We start from the raw sequence: 15,270 nt of genomic DNA on the forward strand, positions 1-15,270 counted from the left end.
CCTGTTTGATGTCTGCTCCTATGCATTCTGTCCTTCCGAAGATGGGATATTACTTAAACTAATGCTTGGGTAGGCCTGGTATTGACCCTTTTTGTTCTGTTGTACAACCTTAAAGGTCCGTAACACAGCCGTGGCTGGCGTCCGAGACCAGCTTGGCGTACTTGTAGAGGGTACCCTTGGAAACCTTGAGAGGAGGGGCGACCCACTTCTCCTTGCGGCGAGCGAGCTCCTCGTCCGAAACGTCGACCGAGATCGAGTTGGCCTCGGCGTCAATGGCAATGACATCGCCGTCCTGGACGAGGGCGATGGGGCCACCGACCTGGGCCTCGGGGACGACGTGACCGATAACGAAACCGTGCGAGCCACCCGAGAAACGGCCGTCAGTGAGACAGGCGACATCGTAGCCGAGACCAGCACCCATGATGAGCGACGTGGGCTTGAGCATCTCGGGCATACCGGGGCCACCCTTGGGGCCGAGGTAACGGAGGATGACAACAGTCTTCTGGCCCTTCTTGATAGAACCAGACTCGACAGCCTTGACAAACGAGTCCTCGTCGTCAAAGACACGGGCCTTGCCGGTGAACTGGAGACCCTCCTTGCCGGTGATCTTGGCGACCGAACCTCCGGGGGCGAGGTTTCCCTTGAGGATGCGGATGTGGCCAGTGGCCTTGATGGGGTCGGAGACGGGGCGGATGATGTCCTGGCCCTCCCAGAGCTTGGAGTGGGTAGCCATCCACTCCTCGCAGTTCTCGCCGAGGGTCTTGCCGGTAACGGTAAGCTGGTCGCCGGTCATGAGGCCCTCCTTGATGAGGTAGTGGATAACCGAGGGGGTGCCACCAATGGTGTTGATGTCCTCCATGACGTACTTGCCCGAGGGCTTGAGGTCGGCAAGGAAGGGGATGCGGTCCGAGACGCTCTGGAAGTCGTCAATGGTGAGGTCGATGCCGACCGACTTGGCGATGGCGATCAGGTGGAGGACGGCGTTGGTCGAGCCACCAAGAGCCATGGTGAGGACCATGGCGTTCTCAAAGGCCTCGCGGGTCATGATGTCGCGGGGGAGGATGTTCTTCTCGAGGAGGTTGAGCATGTACTTGCCGACCGAGTCGCACTCCATCAGCTTCTCGGGGTACTCGGCGGGGAACGACGACGAGCCGGGGAGGGCCATGCCGAGGGCCTCGGTGGCCGAAGCCATGGTGTTGGCAGTGTACATGCCACCGCAGGCACCAGAACCGGGGCAGGCATTGCGGATAGTCTCGTAGCGGATCTCCTCAGCCTCGGGGGTCTGACCCTCCTGGAGGTAACGGCCGTAGGCCTGGAAAGCCGAGACAATGTCGACCTGCTCAACGGGGCGGCCAGTGGTTCCACCACCGCAGTGGCCGGGGCGGATAGTACCACCGTAGACCATGAGTCCGGGGCGGTTAAGACGGCCAAGAGCGATGAGGGTACCGGGCATGTTCTTGTCACAGCCGGGGATGACGACCATGCCGTCGAGCCAGTGGCCGCCGGCGGCGGTCTCGACCTGGTCGGCGATGAGGTCACGCGACTGGAGCGAGTAGGTCACTGCAGAGTGAGCGCAGCTCTGGCAGCCGAGACGTAGTTGCTACTCACTGCCCTGGGTGCCCATCGAGATACCGTCCGAGACACCGACAGTGCCGAACTGGTAGCCAGTGATGCCGGCCTTGGTGAGCGACTTCTTGACACGCTGGCCGAGACCAAGGATGTGGGCGTTGCATCTGGGCTAGGTTAGGAGCTGCATGTTTGAAGCGCCATGCCGCTGGTGACGACTTACGGGTTGCCCTCGTACCTTCATGAGTGTTAGCGCCGCCTGATATCGTCCCGAAACACAATCGCACTCACCAAACCGAAGCGACACCGACCATGGGCTTAGCAAGGTCCTCAATGTTGTCAATGCCCTCGGTAGCGTAGAGCATGGCCTGGGATCGTTAGGGGGGCTTTGGGTGGGCCGTGCACCACCACATACCTGCGAGGCACCCTGCTGCTTGGGCTGGGTAATCTTTGCCGAGTAGCGGTTGAGGCCAGCGTTGGCCGTGGCCGACGACGAGAGGTGGCGCCTTGCGGCGGCGCCGGAGAGCGCCTTTGTGGGGTTGATCATGGTGTCGTGGGTGTGGGCGTGTGTTGGAGAGATGGAGACGTCGACGAGTGGTGATGTAGCCGGCGGGTTGTCGCTGCCTACTCCTCCTCACGCTAGACTTTTGCAGCAGCAGCAATCTGTGACTCAAACCGCCCAGTCGGCCGGGGCCGTCACTGGCTGGTGACTGAAAGTCGGCCGGGTTACACGGACGAGAACAGCCAATGACGGCCAATGGATTGAATCTGGCATGATTGAATACGTGTATTTTTAATTAGGAATGGGGCACCTTGAGTTGATTGATTCGCGTTATCAATTTCCTAATGACGTGGGATAGGCATCATGGTTACAAGGCAAGGTTCCGGAAGCAACTCAATCATGTGACCTTTGTTTGCGGCAATGTCCGTCCACCTTGCCGTAGTGCGGCATCCTTGTTATTTAGCACACCGCTGCACAACTACGGCATAACAAGACTGGGTGCGCGCACTAATGCGGTATCTCCACTCAAGTACCCGATCTTCGCAACCATTTCAGGCATTCAGGATAACCGTAGAGCCATCACGTACGCCGTCATTTCCTTGCGGAGCTTTCACAAACAGCACGAGCCCACAAGCAGAGAGTGACGCAGACGCATGCAAGGGCAAAGTTCGGCGGCACAGAGCGGAACGCTATTCTAGCGGGAATGGACGGCAGAGGCACCACACTGGAAGCCTTGAAGAACCCACCGCCACTTGCCCTCCGAGGCGCACCACTTCTAGCGAGCCCTCCCTTGGCGGGTGCGGTTGGGGCGGTGCCGCCTTCTAGGTCAGCTTCAGAGTTGCGGCGACTGGTTGGATCCTTGGCAAACGTTGTCCATGTGTGCGCACACACACACACACACGAGACCTCTGACCGACCAAGAACTATAACCTTCATCATGCGGCGACAACGAACGCCTCAGTGGGTTGCGGCGCACCTCCCGACGCCAGAGCGCGCCACTGGCGTCACATTTGACACACGAATCCACCGAGCTATAGGAAGCGATTACCGAGGTGGCTAGGTCAAGATGATCCAAGAGAGGGCAAGGCACTCACCAGCATGGGGTAAACTTGGTACCAGCGCCGTCCCATGGGCACCCGATCGTCACCCTGGAACAGTACCACATTGTGCCGCCGACCCGAATCCCGCCCACGTAAGGGTTCACCCATGCGGCTCTGGGCGGCAGCTCGATGTCTCCTTGTCTTGCCAGCGTCAGCCATGTTCTGCAGATCCTGCACTATCAAACACTGATCTTTTACGGTTGACCATGCCCGAGTAAGATCGGATGCATTGCGAGCACCTGCCCGGTCGCGAGAATTGTTTATAATCTCTGAGTCAGAGGCTGATCCCATCCTCAGCAACTTCAAGCTCCTCAAACCTCCTCCGGCTCCCAACAATCCACAGCTATGCGCCTCAGCTGGATCGCCTCTGCCCTCGTGGCCTCGACCGCCGTCATGGCCGCCCCGGCCGTCGATGAGACCAGGATCGCTGCTCGCGCCACATCCGGTATCAACGACTACAACTGCCAACCTCAGCCTGGCAAGAACCCCGTCATCTTCCTCCACGGTCTCGGGGTGCGTACATCTCACTCTAGAGCCTGAATACTGACCGTACCAGGCCCCGTCGGGAATCAACTGGTTCACAAAGGCCCCAATCGTCGCTGCCAACGGCTACTGCGTCTTCACCCCGCAGTACGGGTCGGTGAACCAGATCTGGTTCGGCTTCGCGTCGATGCGCGACAGCTCCAAGGAGGTGGCCGGCATTGTGCAAAAGGTCCTCCAGTCCACTGGTGCCAAGAAGGTCAACATCGTCGGTCACTCGATGGGCACGACTGTCGGCTCGTACTACATCAAGTTTGATGGCGGCAAGGACTTTGTCGAGCACTTTGTCGGCTTTGGCGCCAACTACAAGGGCACGTCGCTGTACGGCCTTGACTGGCTCGTCCACACTATCCCAGGCGTCACTCCCGCCGTCCGGGCCGTCTGCAAGTCCTGCGTCGAGTTCCTCCCCCCCTCGGCGTTCCTCGATGACCTCAACCGTGGAGGTGTCTCAGTCCCCGGTGTCGACTACACCACCATCTCGTCCAAGCTTGACGAGTTTGTCCTTCCCTACACCAGCGGCCAGCTCACAGGCGAGCCCGGAGTTACCAACATTGTCATTCAGACGCAGTGTGGCTGGATTCCTGACCTTGCTGGTCACCTCGCCCAGGCTGTTGACCCCAATGTCACTGCCTGGATCCTCTGGGCTCTGGGCGGCAAGAAGGGTCCCATCCCCGGCTGTGTCCCCAATCTCCTCATCTCCAAGCGCGAGGACGTTCCGGCCATTGAGGCCTAAACTCGAAGACCGTAGAGACTGTACACTCGTAGCATGTAGATTTCAAAAATGCAAAGACATTCGGCAACCTGGCGCTTGGGCCGACATGATCACGTTGGTCTGCGGTCACTTACTTGCCTTACGGGAGGGCCAAGGTCACAGGAATAGATAGCGGCTGCCAAAGTGAGACAACCTTAGTTTGCAGTGCCTGTTCCAGTTCGGACGGTATGCATAGACTTGGGCCCAGGATAGCGTGGGCGGCCCAACTGATGGTCAAGCGGTAGTCGCTCGTCGTGGGGGAGCAGTAACCCGGGCATCGAGCAGATGTTGAGCAGTATGACATCGCCGAGTAGCGGGGGTGGTGGTTCTCGGGAATGGGTCAGGCGGGGTAGTGGGAATAAGGATTTGTTAGGCGCTTTGGATGTCAAGTATGCCTAATGTTCCACGTGGTTCACGCGCCTATCCATACACTCATCACCCCCCGTCGTCACGACCACCTTGCCTGCTGCCAGCGATGCGCCGCGGCACGCGCGCTATCAATGACACCGGATCAACCCTCCGGCATTCATCCAAACCACCCCCGTCACACCACACTTGCACTGCATCATGGAGGAGGCGGAAGGTGAGCCGCGAGGCAATCGCCCCGACGACACCAGCTGACAAGCCCCAGAGCCGGCTCCGTCTCTCACAGACCTCCTCCAGGCGACCGCGGCGACGCGGCGCTCGCAGGCGCCCGACCTGGCGTCGCCCGCAGCCTCGAGCTACCTCGACGAGCTGCTCGCGCTCCCGCTCAAGTCGATCCTCGCCGAGGCGTCAGCCATATCCGCCGAAGCCGCGTCCGTCGAGAGCGAGCTCACAAATCTCTGCTTTAGGGAGTACCCGACCTTCATCTCGGTGCACAAGTGCTCGTCGGCAGTCACGAGCGCGTTTGACGACTTCTCCGAGTCGCTCGGCAACCTGCTTGATGCGGTCCCTGCCCTCGAGGACGAGTGCCGCACGTTTGTCAAGAGCACGAGCGGCGTCCAGAACACGCGAGCCAAGGCCGCGCTCGTGCAGGAGCACCAGGACAAGCTGTTCGACCTCCTCGAGATCCCCCAGCTCATGGACACTTGTGTACGCAATGGATACTACCAGGAGGCGCTGGAGCTGGGTGCGCATGCTGAGCAGCTCGTCGCACGCTATCCCGGCATTGAGCTCGTCCAGGACGTAGCCAAGGAGGTCGAGGGCGTGTTCCAGCTCATGCTGGTCCAGCTGCTCGCGCTCCTCCGCGAGCCGATCAAGCTGCCTGCGCTAGTCAAGACGGTCAGCTACCTCCGCCGGCTCAAGTCGATCGACGAGACGGAGCTTGGGCTCGTGTTCCTCATGTCGCGCCTGTCCAACTTCCGCACGCATCTCGCTGGTCTCGATCGCGACCGCCCAGACCCGGTCCGATACGTGCGCAAGTACGTCGACCTGTTCCGAGAGCACATTTTCGACATCATCTCGCAGTTCTCGGCCATCTTCCTCGAGTCGACCAGCGCAAACTCGGGCATCGCGGCGTCGCAGCTCGCGTCGTTTGTTGGCCAGTGCGTCCACGAGCTCGTCGACCTCGTCGCAAAGCAGGTGCCCAAGATGTCAAACGACAGCGCGTCGCTCTCGTCGATCCTGGTTCAGCTCGGATACTGTTCGCTGGCGTTTGCTCGTGTCGGCCTCGACTTTTCGGCCCTCATCACCGAGCCGTTTGCAGATGCCGTCAAGGACGCTTTCTCCCAGACTATCGAAGCTGCGACCAGCTCGCTCTCGGCCACGTTGACGCAAGGCGCCAAGGCTGCTGCGCACCCCTCACAGACGCTCATGGCACACGAGTACCTCCAGCCGCTGCTCGCATCAGAGTCTCCACTCGGCTTCGTCAAGTGGGACGGCACGTTTGAGCACCTCCCCACCGACCTCGCTCGCTTCCCTCCCCTGGCCATCCTTGTCAACGGCCACCTTTCCGCCCTCAACTCTCTCCGCCTGTTGGCCCCTCTCTCCCTCCACCCGCTCCTTGCAGCAACACAGGCTGCGTCTCTGCGGATATCGACAGTGGCCATCACGCAATACGTGCAGCAGCTGGCCGCTGTTGCCGACCACCTGAGCGACGCACCGACATCACCAACGCGCTCATCTGGCGGCAGGGCGCACCTCATCCGCCGCAACTCGGAGACGCAGCTCACGCCCGAGGCGCGCTCCGCCAAGCGGCGCGAGACGCGCTGGGTGTGCTCCGCCTTTGCAGACACATGGGTCAGGGTCGTCGTTCCGCTGCTCATCGACGCGCTGAACCGCGGTGTGTACGACAACGAGGGGCATGTGGTGTCGCCGTCAAAGGAGCTTCAGCAGGCGCTGGATGCCTTGTCGGCGTGGGTCGACGACCAGGCCGACGAAAAGGCGCCACTGGCAGTCAAGACTGGCGCCAACGGCGCAGACAGGAACGGCTTCGCGAAGACACCGACTGGATCCGGCGCCCCAAGCCCCGTGCCCATTCTTGAGGAGGAGGTCGAGGCCACAGCCATCACCGCGGAGCCCGAGGAGGCCGCAGAGGAGATTGCCGCCGTGGAAAGGGCTGTGGAGAAGCTAGACGAGCCAGAACCGCCAGCCCCTGTCCCAGCGGCGCCCTCGGAACCATTGCCAACTGCCAACACTACACCACCAGAAGCCAAGCACGCTGGAACAAACGGTTCTGCATCTAAGCCCGCCTCCGTCGAGGAGGTTGAGGAAGTTGAGGAGAAGCTTTCAGTCCCTGCACCGACCGAGAGGGCTGCTGAGGCTGCGCCACCCGTTGCGGAGAAGGCGGCGGAAGTGGAGTCGAAGCCTGCGGAGGTTGAGCGGGCCGTTGACGTGAAGTCCGCACCAATCGAAGTGGAGTCGTCACCAGTAGCTCAGAAGACTGGACAGGCACCTGCTGTCGAGGAGCCCGCCGCAGTTTTATTGGCACCGACACCAGTCCCAGAAAAGACTGTAGAGGCCCCAGCGATCGACGAGCCTGACGCCGAGTTGGCGGCAGAACCGCCCGTGAAGGCCGAGGCCCTCCCAGAAAACACCGCACCTTCGACGGATTCTCCATCTGAAGCAGCACCCCCTTCTCAGCCTATCGAAGTAGCGGCGCCAGCTCCTGAACCAGAGTTATCAGACGAGCCATTACCGAAAGAGGTTACTGGCCCAGAGCCGATAACAACATCCGAGGCACCATCAGCAACGGCATCAACAGCACCGACAGCCCACGCTGCAACGGACAACAGCGTTGCAGAGACCCCCGTGGAGTCAATACCACCCCAGAAGCATGAGGCCGCTGCCACCGTGGAATCTGCGGCCCCGTCTGTTGACGTGGTTCGAGACGCGTCCAAACAAGTTTTACGGGAACCTGCCACGGCGGCTGTTGATGTTTTGCCCGCGGCTGTTGTTCCTGAGCCCATGCCACAGTCACAACCAGACGACGCGTCACATGTAACACCACCTCCACCAGTCGACGAAACACCAGACGCGTCTGCCGTCGACACGCCCGCCGACACGCCCGCCGACACACCCGCCGACACACCCGCAGCCGTCACCGACTCCTCGGCCCAGCCGTCGGCAGCCAACTCGCGCGCCGCGTCGCCCACGCCCGGCGACGCGCCGAGCACCAGTGGGGGCGGTGGGGCGAAGAAGAAGAACAAGAAGAAGAAGGGCAAGAAGTAGTAGACGCACGCTGTGATCGGCACTGTTCATGCATTTGGACTATTTATACGAGTTATAGACGTAACTGACGTGCGGCTCATAAGACATGTACATCTGCACACTGTGCAGCAACGCGCCTGTGTACCCGGCCCGCTAGGTAGCATCGGCGCGCTGCCGCCATCTGTCCCTCTGTCGTCGTCGCGCACGCCTGCGCGCTCGCACTCCACTATACGGGCACGTTGGTACATTCAGTCTAGAGTGATAGCTGCGACATGCGCTGCGGCCGATAGCCAGATCAAAGCAGGGAAAGGTAGTTGGAGGGGGCGATCTGGGGAGCGTGTGAGCAGGGGCGCGCAACCGAGGTATGAACCGAGACAGGGCAACACTTACACCAACTTGTCCGCTCGGCGTCCGGACCTGGTACCACTTGCCTGTCGTGTCGACGACGTCGAGGATGTCGCCCTTTGCGAACGAGACCTCGTTCGGGTCATCGGGAGAGGCGGTGTAGGCGTAGTTTGCCCTGCGCACGTCAGCGTCACCCTCCACCACCCTGTCCGCGGCGCGGCACTCACTTTGCGCGGTGCTTGTACGTGACGTTGTCAACGCTTCCGCCGCCAACGACGCTAAAGTCGTCGCGCGACACCGACGTGTTGGCATTGGCTTTGGACGCCACCGTGTCCATTGTGGGGGCGGACGAGTATCCACCAGTGGCCATGCCGTTCAGCCCGTTGGGGGCGCTGCCAAGTGTTGGGCCCATGCCGTAGCCGTTACCGTTGCCGGTGGGGATGTCATGCGAGCTCATGCCGCGGTCGGCGGCGCCGTGGCGGAGGCCGGCCGACTCGGACTGGTACACGCCCGTCTCGTTGTGCGAGTTGCGGAGAGAGCGGCCGCGCGAGAGGCCGCCCCACGAGAGGCCGCTGTTGCCGTTGAGCACGTGGTAGAGGAGGGAGCCCTCCTCTGATGTGAAGAGGAGGAGCCACAGAATCTGCATGTTAGGGGCGGTGTGACGCGTGCGAAACTCACGTCAACAATGGCGAGGATGAGCCAGCCGGCAGCAGTGGCGAGGGCGGCGCCGTGGCCCTTGTCGTAGATGTGGGCGTCAACCCCAATGACCGCGAAGACGAGTGAGACAGCCGTGAAGATGGAGATCTGAAGGCGGTAGGTCGCGATGCAGTCGGAAGCACAGGCAAGGCTATGTTGGTCAGTATCGGTGTGTTCCAGATGACGCAGGGTGCACGTACAAAATGCCGATGATCAGGAAGCTTGGGACGAGGTCAGCGGCGGCGCGGGGCGATGCACAGACTGGCGACTTACAGCTGGACCCAGATGGCGAACCAGAGAGAACCGGCGCCGTTGACACCTGACGTTGAAATAGTGGTAGTCGTATTGCCGACTGCAAGTCAGCTGCTGCCAGTGGCCGTTGCGCATACCCTTGACGGTTTGTTTTCCAGCCTGGAGGGCACACTGGGCTGCAAAGGCGACGAGCCATCCTGGGATGCCGAGGGCAAAGGTGACGAGAAGGGTGGGGTGTCTGAAGACGACGCCCACGTCGAGGCCGTTGTCGAACATGATGGGTTTAGTTGCAAGTAGTAGTGATAATGAGTCGATGAAAGGGGTTGTAAAGGTAGATTGTGTGAAAAGGGTTTGTGGAGTTGTTGCGGCGGCGGTGGTGGTGGTGGTGGTGGTTCTGGTGGTGGCGGCGGCGGCGCGCGCGTTTGAACTGCGTCAACAACACGACCAGCCGAACGACGGACGGGCGACGGGCGGGCGGCAACAAAACTCGGACTAAACTCCCCGTCAGTTTGAGGGCGCGCTAGGCTTCTATGTAGGCAACGCTGCTGCTGCTGCGGTCATGCATGGCCCCCAACTCGGTTCCCCCGTGCACTCTCTGCTTGAATGCTGTACGGCACGGCATGGCAACTGTTACAAGATCTGTCGTGCAGTCTGACATCGGCGGCGCGCGAAGTGCGTGAGTGGCACGACGGCACGGCGCGCGGGGGGGGGCTCACTCGGCAAAGAGAAAAAAAGTCTGTGCTTTGGGTTGCGGCGTCGCACCTGCGCACCTGTCTGCTTGCCTGAGCATGCGCCGGGCTGTGCCGGTGCTGTGGTGGGATTCCTGTGACAGGTCCTGATTCTGCGTTGTTTTCTCCTGAACGCGCGTCTCGTGTCGTCTCATCGGTTCGGCAGGGGAAAAGCATGGTGTTTGATGCGCCCTGGGGCGAGGCTTGGCTGGTGTGCACCTCCTCCTGTCTTGCTTCCGCTGGGACTGCCTACGCACACTGCTGGGCAAGCAAGCTCCATTTCAGGGGTCTTCATTCAAAAACAAGGTTGAGTGAGACCACGTGTCGAATGCACGTGGCTTTGATCCCGCGGTCAGCCGACTGCCCCGCATTTGAGTGGCGATAATGTGCTGCATGCATCGACGTCAGTGCTCTCAAATCACGTCCAAACTGCCATCACATTCATCACCCAGCCCACTCCTTATCAAGCGCCCTCAACAACCCCTCATCACCCCTGCTTGCAATGACCCCGCCTACACAATAACAATGACAATACTCGCTTGCCCATGCTGCGAGCTACCAAAAAGGGAGCAGTACTGCCCCACCTGCCTGAGGGAAGGGTGAGTTGGAGCAGCGCAACGTCAACTGGATCAGCCGCGGCGGCTCCGTGACGGCCCATGGCAGCACCCGAGCGCTGGATCCCACTGACACCCGCAGCATCAAAACGCACACGGAGCTCGCGCATAGTCTCCGCTTGCAGGCTGACAAGGCCGTCGCGCGAGCAACCCAGCTGCAGGACGGCACTCTGGCGCTGTCTGCCGCTCCAAGCGCACGGCAGACGCCAACCCCCGCGACGAGGGTCAAGGCCGTGCCCGGCTCGACATCAACGCACGGGGTCGAGGCGTGGCGCAAGCTACGGGCTCAAGTCGCGGCGTCCAAGCTGCGCGTTGCAGCACTGCGAGCCAAGGTTGCCGCTGCGGACGCAGACCTCGCAACGGGTAGGTGCCAGCGAAGGGCATCACTGACGCCAGCTCGAGCGTACATGGAGAAGGCAAACGTCCCAGCCCGTATGGAGGCCCTCGAGGCGGTCCAACGCGGTACAGTCACGCCAGCCGATATTCGTGCCCAGATCTCGGCCGTCAAGTCGCAGCAACGCGAGGTCGGCAAGCGCGTCATACAGGCCCGCCGGGTGCTCGTTCGCGAAGTGGTCGATGTCTTTGGCGTCCAGCGCGCTGGGAAGGGCTGGGAGATCGCCAAGGTTGAACTTCCTGCTCCAGAAGCGCTTCGAAGTGAGCCGCTCCTCTTGGCGAAGCTGACTCCAGACTACACGTCGCTGAATATCAACGCCGCGCTCGTACACACAATACACCTCCTCTCCCTCATGACTCGATACCTCTCCATCGCTCTCCCGTTTACGCCAACACCGCCGACCGAACTGCCGCACGTCGGCCGCCCGATAATGGTGCCCAATTTGCCGTTCCTCGGTACGACAAAGTGGCGGGACAAGCCGTATGTCCTGTGGATGTCGTCGACAGCGTCGGTCGCGGGCAAGGCATTCTCCGCAAAGGACAAGTACAAGGACAATCCTGCTGGCCGGCAGGCGGCCATTTCGGCGGTGGTGGCGAAATCGAGCACCAAGCATCGGCTCACGCTGACTGCGTTTGGGCTGCTCGCCCACTCGGTCGCCTACCTCGCTTTCACGCAGGGCGTGCCCGGTGTCGGTATCCGCGAGAACGGTGGCGCGAGTCGCGACTCGGAGGACGATGATGAGCCGCCGCTCCCGCTGCCCACGGCCTCTGGCGTCCTCGTGCCCGCCACATCTGTGCTCGAGCTGCTCGCACTGATTGCCGAGTCACCAAACCTCGGTATCCGCGCACACCTCGGTATCCGCGCACACGAGCCCGGCACGAGCGAGGTACTCAAGCACCTGGGCTTTGGGCTCGACGTGTCCAAGGTCGTCGCGGCGGTACTGGCGGCCGAGAATGCGCGCTGGGGTGCGAGGGCGAGTAACGACGACCATGAGGAGCTGAGTGAGGGGTGGGACCTCCTAGACATGGAGTAGCATTGTACATTACACATCATGAACTTGTATACAACGGTAGGGATACAGTAGTGGGGGTTACTCTGCCTCGGCGATGAGGTAACGAGAGAGGAAGAGGACGTCGGGGTGAGAGGGCACGTGGCGATCGCTCCACGGCTCCCAGACGCCAATCTCGAGGGGCTTCCCAGGCGAAGCCGCGACGCGGGGGTCGACACCGACTCGAGGGCAGTCGGAGGGTAAAGCTGTCAGCACGACGACCACTTCGTCGTCTGGCAGCCGCTCCCGCCACGAGATCACACGGCAGCGAAACATGACCACGACGTGCGTCGGCCCGGGAACAGGTGAAACAATCGCCAGCCGCCCAGGCGCCGAGCGCGCGTACTTGGCCGGGGTGGTACGGTGGCGCGCCGTCGGCCCGAGGGCGTGCTGCATCGCGGTGTAGAAGAGGACGAGGGAGGTGTTGGACGCGGCGAGGAGGGATACGAGGCGCACCGACGGCGGTGGGCTGGGCCATCACGTCAGCTCAGCCTAATGCGACAATAGGGAGTGGGAACACTCACCCAGGGCCCTTGTGCACGATCGTACCCTTGTTCTTCCTCGGCGACACGCCGACCCCCTCGTCCTCGCGCTGCGCATGCACCACGGCCGCGAGCTGCACCTTCGGCAGCGCAGTGAGGCCTACCACTCCTGGCGTGTCCTCGCGCGCGGGCTTGGGCTGGCGCCTGAAGGGCGACGCGGGGTCCTCGAGCACGGCGGTCAGGCGGGTGCGTTGCGGCGTCGCGGGGGAGAGGGCGAACGGGGAGGGGAGCGAGCCGAGGACGACGGGTTTCTTGGGCGTTGCGTTCGGGTTTGGGGCCGGGACTGTGGGCTGTTGCGCCAGCTGTGGTGGTGCTGGCGGGGGAGGCGCCCGCGCCGCTGCCTTCGGGGCCGCACTCGCCACCTTCCTCGCCGCGGGTGGCGGGGCAGGAGGCTTGGCCTTCTTCGCTGGCGGGCCGAGGGTGAAGCTGAAGGCCGAGGCGGAGATGGGCGCCGCGGGGCGCTTACGCTGTTCTGGCGGGTCGGCACCCGCGGGCATTGTGCGTGCTGTGATGTTGGCGTGATGAGATGCAAAGTAATGTTGACTTTGTGACGCGTCTTTGCGCCGTGGTTGACGGTGGTCGTTGAAAGTGGAGGGCGGGGGCAAAAGTCGCGTGGGCCGCGCCGATGACATTGCTCGACGCTCGGTGTTGTTCAAGGTCGCTCTCCTTGATCCTTGACTTTGCTCACACCCACACATTCACCATGGCAGACAAGAAGATCGCGGCGATCCAGGCAAAGCTGCAGGAGTCGTCGCGCGACTTTCAAAAGCTCGAGTCGGGTGCGTGCGGCTGCGGCGAGCCGTGTGCCTACGAAGCTAACATCCCAGACATGGCCGGCACCATCGAGGCGCGCCAGCGGCTGGACGCGCAGCTGTCCGAGAACCAGCAGGTGCTGAAGGCGAGTCGAGCTGCGTGGCGACGTAAATTGTAGCTCACCCGCACAGGAGTTTGAGGGCCTCAAGGCGCACAACACGGTGTTCAAGCTCATCGGCCCCGGGCTCGTGCCGCAGGACCAGGCCGAGGCGCGGGCCAACGTCCAGAAACGTCTCGAGTTCATCAAGAGCGAGATGTGGGTGCAGCGTTGTGGCTCAGCTGACGGCAGTACGCGCGTCGAGAAGCAGATCAAGGACCAGGACGCCGTGGCGTCGAAGAAGAAGGACGAGGTGGGTCGTCTCTTGTCGCCGGCTGTACTTCGCGGCGCCTCCCCCCTCCCGGCCTGCTCGCTGACCCTCGCCCCAGATCATGGCCCTCCAGCGCGAGTTCCAGGCGCTGCAGCCCCCCAGCGCTGTGCCGGCCAAGTAGGCGCGCGATAGAGCAGAGCATTGGCGTCTAATTCGGCGGCCTGGCCGCCTCTCATTTGTATGCATAGCCATCGACACGGACGCGGGCGGGAGCGTACTCGTAAAGGGGGCGGGTTGTTGTGCTGGTCTCCGCTGAGCCCGTGGTGGTGTGCTGAGGGCTGGGCGATGGCAGAAGTGCACGGCACGGCCGGGGCCAGCAGCGAGAGGGTGGGCTTGCAGCTTACATCTTACCTGTCGCCTCTGGCGCTGGAGCAGGGGTGTGACACTGGACTCACTTCCAGCTCATAGTCTGTCAAGATCGCACGCCGTCCGGCGGTCCTTGCGGCACCACGCAGGCGGAGTCAGCTGCGGCCGACCTGTGAGTATCGACGGAGACGTCGCGGCTGGGATTTGTGGGAGAGGTGTGCCGTCTTTCTTCTGTCGTCTGAAGTTCACTACCTCGTTGTGTTTCACGCCCATGACTGGGACAGTCGACGACGATGACAGAGATTGCCGTCTACATCGCGTCAATGAGCGCCTTTCAGTCCGTCGTGGGACTGAAGACGATGACATTTGAAGTCTCCGTTTCCTCGACATATGTTCCTACCCCTCTGTGAACTTCGCCTGATACCCGGTTGTTACGGTACTGGGACTGACTGCAACGTAGTGATTCACGGTCGTGGCACACTGGCCAACCGACGACAACGACGATGACGACGACTGGTGGCAGTTGCCATGACACCGCCCCACCACCCGTCACCATCGGAGGCCTTTTCTTCCTCTACAGGCAGAGGGTGCACTATACGGATTGTGGCCAGCCCTTTGGGAGGTTCAGCGTTCGCGGAAGAGGGCGACGAACCGGACGACAGCAGATAATAGGAGAGCGAGAGGTACGAGTTGAGAATAGTCGTCTTGGCCAGTACCTGTCACACAGCTGGCGCGTGTGAGGATGGAGGGGGTGGGGGGGGCAGGAGGCAGAGCACAAAGTCGGAAATGAAGAAAGAAAGGGTGAAGCCCGAACACAAGACGATAACAGACGACATGCTGTACTGTACGCCGGCGAGCCCCAGATACACCGTGTTACAACGACAACAGCACACGACCGGCACAGTCCCACTTTCGTTACTACCTGCACGAGCAGTAGACATCGCTAGGAGCGTCTGACAGGCAATCGGAGAGAGAAGGCACAGAAGCGTGCCGTGGGCAGCTGTTGCAGCCCAAGGCAATCGTCGTATTGTCGACACCAACAGTGCCACGACAGCGTTCTTTCATCCGTCTGACC

General features: G+C 61.7%; 7 protein-coding genes across 7 annotated transcripts; 4 read left to right on the plus strand and 3 right to left on the minus strand.

Annotated features, from left to right (window-relative positions):
- Window position 1: 1 nt before the first annotated feature.
- ilvD (Dihydroxy-acid dehydratase) lies at window positions 2–2,196 on the minus strand. Its single transcript, XM_062768922.1, has 5 exons — window positions 1,982–2,196; window positions 1,858–1,934; window positions 1,790–1,804; window positions 1,609–1,733; window positions 2–1,560 (listed from the first exon to the last, which is right to left on the minus strand). The coding sequence occupies exons 1-5, from the start codon at window positions 2,111–2,113 to the stop codon at window positions 110–112; spliced, it is 1,800 nt and encodes a 599-aa protein (XP_062624906.1). The 5' UTR covers window positions 2,114–2,196; the 3' UTR covers window positions 2–109.
- A 1,188-nt stretch (window positions 2,197–3,384) lies between these two features.
- estB_0 (Extracellular esterase EstB) lies at window positions 3,385–4,508 on the plus strand. Its single transcript, XM_062768923.1, has 2 exons — window positions 3,385–3,681; window positions 3,725–4,508. The coding sequence occupies exons 1-2, from the start codon at window positions 3,514–3,516 to the stop codon at window positions 4,439–4,441; spliced, it is 885 nt and encodes a 294-aa protein (XP_062624907.1). The 5' UTR covers window positions 3,385–3,513; the 3' UTR covers window positions 4,442–4,508.
- A 491-nt stretch (window positions 4,509–4,999) lies between these two features.
- On the plus strand, window positions 5,000–8,110 carry Cog8 (Conserved oligomeric Golgi complex subunit 8; the record flags this gene model as incomplete). Its single annotated transcript, XM_062768924.1, has 2 exons — window positions 5,000–5,042; window positions 5,091–8,110. The coding sequence occupies exons 1-2, from the start codon at window positions 5,027–5,029 to the stop codon at window positions 8,108–8,110; spliced, it is 3,036 nt and encodes a 1,011-aa protein (XP_062624908.1). The 5' UTR covers window positions 5,000–5,026.
- Window positions 8,111–8,127: 17 nt separating this feature from the next.
- On the minus strand, window positions 8,128–9,768 carry SHO1 (High osmolarity signaling protein SHO1). The gene is made up of 7 exons (XM_062768925.1): window positions 9,520–9,768; window positions 9,404–9,482; window positions 9,331–9,351; window positions 9,113–9,281; window positions 8,662–9,074; window positions 8,480–8,609; window positions 8,128–8,417 (listed from the first exon to the last, which is right to left on the minus strand). The coding sequence occupies exons 1-7, from the start codon at window positions 9,656–9,658 to the stop codon at window positions 8,385–8,387; spliced, it is 984 nt and encodes a 327-aa protein (XP_062624909.1). The 5' UTR covers window positions 9,659–9,768; the 3' UTR covers window positions 8,128–8,384.
- A 768-nt stretch (window positions 9,769–10,536) lies between these two features.
- LOC62_02G002415 (uncharacterized protein) lies at window positions 10,537–12,483 on the plus strand. Its single transcript, XM_062768926.1, has 4 exons — window positions 10,537–10,709; window positions 10,807–11,087; window positions 11,121–11,378; window positions 11,412–12,483. The coding sequence occupies exons 1-4, from the start codon at window positions 10,636–10,638 to the stop codon at window positions 12,149–12,151; spliced, it is 1,353 nt and encodes a 450-aa protein (XP_062624910.1). The 5' UTR covers window positions 10,537–10,635; the 3' UTR covers window positions 12,152–12,483.
- Window positions 12,209–13,205, minus strand: LOC62_02G002416 (uncharacterized protein; the record flags this gene model as incomplete). The annotated part of the gene is made up of 3 exons (XM_062768927.1): window positions 12,209–12,635; window positions 12,691–12,991; window positions 13,064–13,205. 3 exons carry the CDS (start codon window positions 13,203–13,205, stop codon window positions 12,209–12,211), a joined length of 870 nt encoding a protein of 289 aa, XP_062624911.1.
- Window positions 13,206–13,407: 202 nt separating this feature from the next.
- Window positions 13,408–14,049, plus strand: Pfdn6 (Prefoldin subunit 6). Its single transcript, XM_062768928.1, has 5 exons — window positions 13,408–13,487; window positions 13,536–13,597; window positions 13,653–13,777; window positions 13,811–13,871; window positions 13,948–14,049. The coding sequence occupies exons 1-5, from the start codon at window positions 13,412–13,414 to the stop codon at window positions 14,008–14,010; spliced, it is 387 nt and encodes a 128-aa protein (XP_062624912.1). The 5' UTR covers window positions 13,408–13,411; the 3' UTR covers window positions 14,011–14,049.
- The last annotated feature ends 1,221 nt before the right edge of the window (window positions 14,050–15,270 follow it).

This window comes from Vanrija pseudolonga, chromosome 2, assembly GCF_020906515.1.
Source record: "Vanrija pseudolonga chromosome 2, complete sequence".
In the NCBI taxonomy this organism is placed as follows: Eukaryota; Fungi; Basidiomycota; class Tremellomycetes; order Trichosporonales; family Trichosporonaceae; genus Vanrija; species Vanrija pseudolonga.